The sequence below is a fragment of the Cryptomeria japonica genome, chromosome 2, assembly GCF_030272615.1.
Source record: "Cryptomeria japonica chromosome 2, Sugi_1.0, whole genome shotgun sequence".
Classification (NCBI taxonomy): Eukaryota; Viridiplantae; Streptophyta; class Pinopsida; order Cupressales; family Cupressaceae; genus Cryptomeria; species Cryptomeria japonica.
In genome coordinates, this window is record NC_081406.1 from 674,708,308 (window position 1) to 674,716,408 (window position 8,101).

The following is an 8,101-nucleotide window of genomic DNA, read 5'->3' on the forward strand; positions in this document are numbered from 1 at the left end:
CTGCTACATTCAATTATGTGCTCATTGTAATTACTTAGTCTTTTTATATGCAGGGCAAAGGACTGGTCATACCTTTACCACTTTTCCTCCCTCCATTCATGGCCGAAGAGATTACAGGAGGATTGGTTGATTTTATAAGCTGGCTTATTTCGGATTTTAGAAGATCGATATTCTTTATTACCCACCTTCACTCATCCCAATTCTATGTGAGACTTTAGAGTGGCATCTCTAAAGTTTGTACTGCTTTAGGTGTAACCTTTTGGGCTTGTTTGCCGACCAGAACAAATTTCTTTGTTTAGAACTCCCCAAAAATTGTCACATGGATAGGAGGACATGAGCTTTAAGTATAATTGTTATGGCTAATACAATAGCCAATCCCTTCAGATTGCCAATGATAAGATTTTCTGGCGAGGCCAGATCTGGTATGAGCAGGAAAATGGCCCAATTTCTTCATTTTCTTTGTGCCTGTGGCTAGTACAGTCATGCATATTGATTGTGTTCTATGCTTCATGGTATCTTGTTTTAAGTTGCTGTTAATTTAAAACTACCTGATTCTTGGATTTTCATTAATTATTATCTCATGTTATCTTCTTTCATGTTTTATATTCATCCAAATATAAAAAGATATATTTTTCAGATATTTTGTTAAAGACGTTTAAAGCTCAACACAAGGTTTCTTAGTCAAGATGGCTTCGATGGGATAACAATCTTCTTTTTCTCAATGTCTATGAAAGTGTTTTGTTGTACAGATGAAAAATCAAGAAGAATGTGACACGATCCTTTCCACTGTTCATAGGAATGACTCTGCTACTGAACCAGTTGTGGCTGCCAGGATTGTGCTGTTCTTTCAGTACTGGTATAGAAAGAAATCTGCTTTTCCTGTAAGTCAAATAATTGTAAGCTTGATTCCAAAGAACAAAAATTAGAGAACTAGGAACAAAATCTTGGCAAGAAGGCACCAAAATGTGTTTATACTTTATATAAATCTTGGCAACCCTTACTCTGGAAACGTTGCAATTAAAAATATGTGGGGAAGCATTCAATTAGTTTGCATTTCTATTGTTATGCATTGGTGATATGTGGTAAAAATTTAAAATGTCTACTAAAATTAGAAAAGTTGTTTAATGAAATGTTGTAGAATAGTCTCGCTTGAACTCTATAATGTAGATTTATGATAGCATTCTGGTATCCTGCAGAATTTGAGTTATCCGTATTATTTTCAACGTATCTTACAGCCTAATCTGACTTGATCCACCTTTGAGGTTTCTATTCACAGGTATTGAGCATTGACTGGAGCCATTAGACGCATTGCATCTCAAGAGGCTGTTTGCCAGATTTGAGATTTTGACAAGGATGTGACAAGGCGTTGTCCTTTTCTGTTCAAGTTCCTAATCTTGGTTGGACATTTCCATGACAGAATTACAGAGAAAGCAGGTGGTGATATCCATATTATAGGTATTTGCAGTTGAAAAAAAGATTTTGAGCACATCTCACAAAGACTCTGGTCACACCAAGTCCTGGTCCTTGGTTCGAGCTTAAAGTATTTGTACTTGTACACCAACACCACCATCTTTAAAGTGAATCAAACAAATGTTGGCTTCTGAAATAGACTGTATATGTTAAATCCTGTTTACATGTATTATTCTAGACATAAATTCTGGGGAGGTATGTTGATTTGAAGGAAATACATGATCAAATTTTTAAATTTTGATTTCTGTTATGCTCAGTTATGGCTGAGAGACATGAAGACCTTTGTATGTCAACTGATCTTAAGTAACTTATATTTGCCTTTATTAAATAAAGAATTCATGTGAGCTTTGATTGTTCTAGAAAATGTATCGTGAGTTTCTCATTTTACTAACATGAATGCTACGATATTACATTTGTCATAAAAGTACAGTTTTATTTTGCAGGGAGACTAACTGAAATGGCAGGATTCAACTTCCATTTGGTGATATTACTTACTGAATCATTCTTGTATTTAAATTGTATCTGTTTCGTCTCAGGATAGAATGTTTGTAATTGTATAGACGTGTTCCTGCTCCCCCAGGTCTCCCCCTGCTAAATCAATAAACAAAAAAGGAAACACACACCAAGGCAAGGAATGCATATAAGCCTAAGGGTATTCATGTAGCCACACCCAAGCCCATCCATGGGGAAATAATCAATCAATTCTGTTACACTGCTTTCTTCGAATACAACAGTACTATTGACAAAATTTCGTACAATCCTATTGAAGCTGCAGCAACAGACAACTTGTGGGTAAGCCAAAAGGAAAGTCACCAAAGTAATCCTGTTTGAAATGATGACAGCAGTTTGCTTCTCTCATATCTATTTCTCTTGAAACAATTTGGGACAAATAGTTACATATGGACTTGAGATAAAAGAATCTTGACACATGCAAGTTTCCCCGGGGGATCTTTTTAACAACTTGAAAGTAATTGGCAAGGAATTAGCATGTAGCTCTCTTAACTCAATCGTTCTGATGCAAATTTTGGATTCTTTCTGTAGCCTTTGGCCCTTTGCAACGCAGGTGTAGTTTTCAAATAGACCTTCCAGGCACCACAACGACAACACGCCAATTCGCTTCTAATAATTTTGATCGTTCACTGAGTACTGTTTTAGGCTGCCAGTCTGAGATGATACGGCCTATGGAAGATGAAACTGGTTTTTGCGTACATTTGCAATTTTACTTAATTGTTTGATCATTAGGCATATATATATATTTTTTTACATATGCAGCAATGATTATAGTTTTATAGACTGCATCATTTTGAGGCGTTGTCTTACAATGCTTGGTCCATCTATATATGCCTGTCTGCAACACTTGGGCTCATTTCATAAGATAAACACCTTGATGACATAGTTTAAAGTTGAATTTGATAGGAAAGGTGTCTCAGGGTTGCTCGTTAATTATATAAAGAGTGCAGTTTTCGAACGATGAAACATAAAAGCACAATTTCTAGGCTATTAACTTTGTTTTTTGGCAAAATTAAATTGTGCTGTTTGACGTCCCTTCCAGGGATGTCTGTTGCATAGATCTTTTTGAGATCTACAATTTTAAAAGTTAGATTGCATAGATCTTTTTGAGATCTACAATTTTAAAAGTTAGATTGCATAGATCTTTTTGAGCTCTACAATATTAAAAGTTAGATCCCTAGATGAAAAATTATGGCCTCTTGAATTTGAGCTTCCCACATTCCTACATTCGAAATGTAAACACAAGCATGTATGAATTGTGATCCACTTATAAGTGGAAGGAATAGCAAAAACAAGCATGTATGAATTGTGATGCACTTATGATAAGTGGAAGGAATATGCTATTTTTAGCTTGGGAACCCATATGAGGATTCCTCACTTATGATAGGTGATTTGGGTGTTAAGTTTTTTGACTAAGTATTTGGTTGCTAGTTTATTTTATGGTGTTAATTTAAGGTTTTATAATTACCAGATGGTTAATGTTTTACTTCTCCGGGTGTTTGAGATGAAGGTATTGATAGTGAGTTTGTAGGTATTGTTAAATTATTGTAATTACTCTAGATCTTTGGTTGGTAATACTTTTATAAAGGTTTGCTCTGTAAATATATTCTAAATATGTTTAGATTATTGAATAGTATCTTGGAGAGGGAGTTTTGGTTACTCTAGATCTTTGTTTGGTAATACCTTTATAAAGGTTTGCTTTGTAAATATATTCTAAATATGTTTAGATTATTTGTTTAGATTATTGAATAGGACATTGGTTGCTTTGGAGAGGGAGTTTTGGTGATACCTTTATAAAGGTTGCTCTGTATATATATTCTTAATATGTTTTGATCTTTGGTTGGTAATACCTTTATAAAGGTTTGATCTATAAATATATTATAAATATGTTTAGATTATTGAATAGGACATTGGTTGCTTTGGAGGGGGAGTTTTGGTGATATACCTTTATAAAGGTTTGCTGTATATATATTCTTAATATGTTTTGATTATTGAATAATACATTGGCTGCTCTGGAGGGGGAATATTTTTATGAGGGGTTTTTCTCCACACTCGTCTTGTGCTATATTCTCCTAATCCTAATCTATCAAACATTTTCACCACATTACGAGCTGGTATCAAATTCCCAAATTTCTAAAGATTGACTTCAACTTGTGATTAGGGTCGTTGCTTGCATTATGTTGCTGTACTTTCGATCTACAACATCAACATGAGGCTGGAGAAAATTGACCTCGTTGAATTAATTCATGGAAAAACACTTCATTGGAAACTCGGCTACAAAAAACATCTGCAGTTGTTAACAATCATTCATTTCTTTTTAAGAAGATTGTTTGGTTTTATTGGGAATCTTTACCCTCACCGGAACACAAATACATGGAATTAAATTAAAAATTTCCATAATATCTGGCACCGCATCTTTCACCATTTTGGACTATCTATATTATTCAGGCTTGGTAAAAAGAAAACCAGCATGATAAGACACAGCTGGTAAGCCTATGCTCTACTATTCGTGACGCTTAAAACACAACTGGTTTGAAGAGCAAGCATATATCTTTGTCGCATCCTTATGACTGCATCATTAAGGAGGTGGAGCATCTATCTTTGTCGCATCCTTGTGACTCCATCATTAAGGAGGCGGAGCATCTAGTTACAGAGTTAATGACATTTGTATACTTACAAAACGCCTGACACTGTAACATCGCTGCTGATAGTCTTGTCAGAAATTGACTTGATATAAATTATATGATAACACAGAGGCGATTTCCTACCTCCACTCTATATACCAGTTTTATCTAATGAAAAACAAATAGTGCCGAATCGCCGATGACATTGTGTCACTTGATTTGATGTTTCCTTGAACGAGGCTACATCTCAGTATTTTCTTAGTGACTTGTTTGGGTTGATGTCTTACCTTGTAAGAACTAATCCGTCACCTGGTGAATACTTGGAAGCTGCTAAACTCCACAAGAAAAGGCATGCCATGCAGTTTTCAAAAATCGCACATGCTCTGCATCCCATTGCTTTTAAATCAAAAAAATCTGACGAAAAAGTGCCGTGTTTTGCAGATCTAGCAGGTTTTTTGGAATGCCATTTTATGTGGAGATTAGCCTATACTGTGATATGTTGGTTATGTCACTTGATTTGTAGCATCCTTGATGCATATCTCCACATAGATACGGATAAAGTTATCATTTTCTATTTGTTTTATCGAAGGGAAGTGGACGGATCATCTATATGCTATGTGGAATTATTCCTACCTTAGGCAGTTTATAAAGATTATGAGATTGTATTGCTGCATCAGAGGATTTCTTTATTGGTTATAATTTTTCGCAAGGCCTTGACGATAAATTTATATTTATTTCTTAAGGTAAAAAAGCTGGTGAATCTTCTTGCAATTTATCTGCAAAATATCTTAGAAGCTTGAAAATTGATCTCACTGAATAAGGGTTAAACGATATTATTATTTTGACTCTTGTTTGATTGTTTCTGAAGTTTAGTAAGTTCAATTTTCCGAGGAAGTAAAGCTCTAGGCAAGGTGCACTCTGCTAACACCGACCAATCCTTTATAGATGATCTCAACCTCTTGTACACTATCTCAGAGTGTACTGACCTTTTACAAACAGGATTTTGTTCGAATTTTATTATGTCGGAGTGCCTAAATGGGTCGAATGGACTGGCAATCTCTTTGACTTCTCTTAAGTAAGGCGGAGTTGCGGGAACTGATTCCTTTCCTGCCTTTCAGAATTGTTGTGTATTCCCATATGAGAAAAACTTGACCATCCAAGGGTATGCGCATAAATGGGTTGAATGGACTGGCTATCTCTGACTTCTCTCAAGTAAGGAACTGATTCCTCCCATGAATTCCTGCATACTCCTAAGTTAAAATTTGAAAGAATTCTAAAGCTTTCTTTTGGTTAATTAATGTAAGGTTTGTAACCCTTTAACTATCTCACAAAATCAAATAATTAATTCATTCAATAGAAGTGAAATGGAACATCATCAATATATGAATTACATCTTACATCTCACATGTAAAAGTGTTAAATTCAAAATGTGTAGTCCATGAAATATGATATACAAAGAATGTGTAGAGCTCTCGTGTCCATTTAGTCAACACAATGCAAATAATGATATATGAGTACAAGTAACATAATCATTGGAGTTTTTGGCTTCTATTACTCAAACGGTCATTCCCAAACTAAGAGATGAGAACATGGTTTAGGTGCTTATCCACCTGAATGTGTAGAGCTCTCATGTCCATTTAGTCAACACAATGCAAATAATGATATATGAGTACAAGTAACATAATCATTGGAATTTTTGGCCTCTATTACTCAAACGGTCATTCCCAAACTAAAAGATGAGAACATGGTTTAGGCGCTTAGACACTCAATCCTGAAGCTTACGCTTCTTCAGAATTCTTCCTACTAAATTTTTTTTGACACTGCACGAAAAGTAAGTCATAACAACTTGAAAAAGATAATTCTGGTGCAACTTGATATATCTACATGCATTTCACATATGAACATGTTATTACTGTCAAGGTATGATAGAGAGAAATAATAACATCCATCTATTTCAATGAACATCTTATTACTATCAAGGTATGATAGAGAGAAATAATAACATCCATCTATTTCAACATTGCACATAACTTTGGCCAAAGCATTTAAATTGAATCCGGGTAGGTAGATCTTGATAAGAAGATCTACTTTGCTATTCATATTCGACATCCGTCTCTGAAATATAAACCCCAATCACACAAAGAAACCTACTTTCCTTATCAAATATGACATGTATGTGCTAAGTTGTGAAAATAACTTAATACTCTTTTCATGCAAAATGAAACTTTTCAACAAAATGAAAACCCCAATCACACAAAGAAACCTACTTTCCTTATCAAATATGACATGTATGTGCCAAGTTATCAAAATAACTTACTTTCCTTATCAAATATGACATGTATGTGCCAAGTTACCAAAATAACTTGTATTCTTTTCATGCAAAATGATAACACCTATCTGGCATTTTATGTATTTAAGATCTACTATGATTTCGTGCATCAGTTGATGAACATGCACAATTCCTTACATGCAAACATGGTAACTAGATGTTACTTTATCTATTTCAATTTCTACGTGCAAAATTTGATAAAATGCACATGCTATCTAAATTTTATGTTTCCAACTAATTACTTTGATGTTTTTACAGATACAAGCAAAATATATTTCTTAGAACTGAAATAAATCTAAGACAAATTTAATCAAAGATCATTTATGAAAATCAGATATATACTCAAAAACACTATCTTACATGTATATACATACATATATAACTATATATATCTATATATACATATAGATATATGCACATTCAAAATATTCAAATCAACAAAGCAAAGATTAAAAAAAAAACATGGGCCATAAATCCATAAATTGCATTGCAAACACATACAAACATAATCAGATCAATATAGATATGTGTAATACACATGCACATCCATATTCTTTATGGCTAGCGAATTCAAGATCTGGAACTACTGGCAAAACAAAATTTTTACGCAACTTTCTTGTGAATTTTTAGCAAAAGAAATGCTCAAAACAATTGTAAATACTAGAAATAGAAGAGAAATATTGCTAAAGATGGCTGTGTGAATGCAAGTCTTCCTACATATGTGTGCTCTTAATCCTTGAATTTATGCCCTCGATTGGAAAGTATTGGCGGTGCAAGAAGCTGCATTTATCCCTAGGAAGAACTATGTGAATTCTTGCCAAGAGACCTGTGTGAATCTTGCTAAGCGAGTTGCGTCAATTCCCTTCTTAATAGACCAGTCACCACCCCTCTTTATGAGCAGGCAATGCCCTCCTTATGCTACCATTTGTTTATGCTTTATTTTAGGCTCTCTACTTTCCTCTGCCCTAGTTGACTCTTCCTCATAGGAGTTTGATTTGTTCTATTTTTCTCAAAAGCTAAAATGAACTCCCCCTTTCATTCATGCAATTCTTCCCATACATGGCACATGCACAATTTGATCTATTTTTACAATAAAATTTTAACAATATTTGTTTTTATATAATAAATTATATTTGATTTTAAAAACATTACTTCAATGTTATATATA

At 34.1% G+C, this 8,101-nt stretch overlaps 1 protein-coding gene across 6 annotated transcripts in view; it reads left to right on the forward strand.

Annotated features, from left to right (window-relative positions):
- The window catches only part of LOC131060601 (dual specificity protein kinase YAK1 homolog), a 51,216-nt gene extending 49,382 nt beyond the window's left edge, over nt 1-1,834 (forward strand). The window contains exons 18-20 of one of the 6 annotated variants that reach the window (XR_009110395.2): nt 54-422; nt 797-881; nt 1,277-1,834. Coding sequence is in view for 5 of the 6 variants with exons in the window: in XM_057993899.2 (XP_057849882.2) it covers nt 797-926 (130 nt within the window). In the remaining variant the exon portion in view is untranslated. Of the gene's footprint in view, nt 1-53; nt 571-749; nt 769-796 lie in introns of those variants that run through there. The other 5 variants (XM_057993900.2, XM_057993901.2, XM_057993899.2 and 2 more) reach the window with 5 other exon arrangements.
- Nucleotides 1,835-8,101: the final 6,267 nt, after the last annotated feature.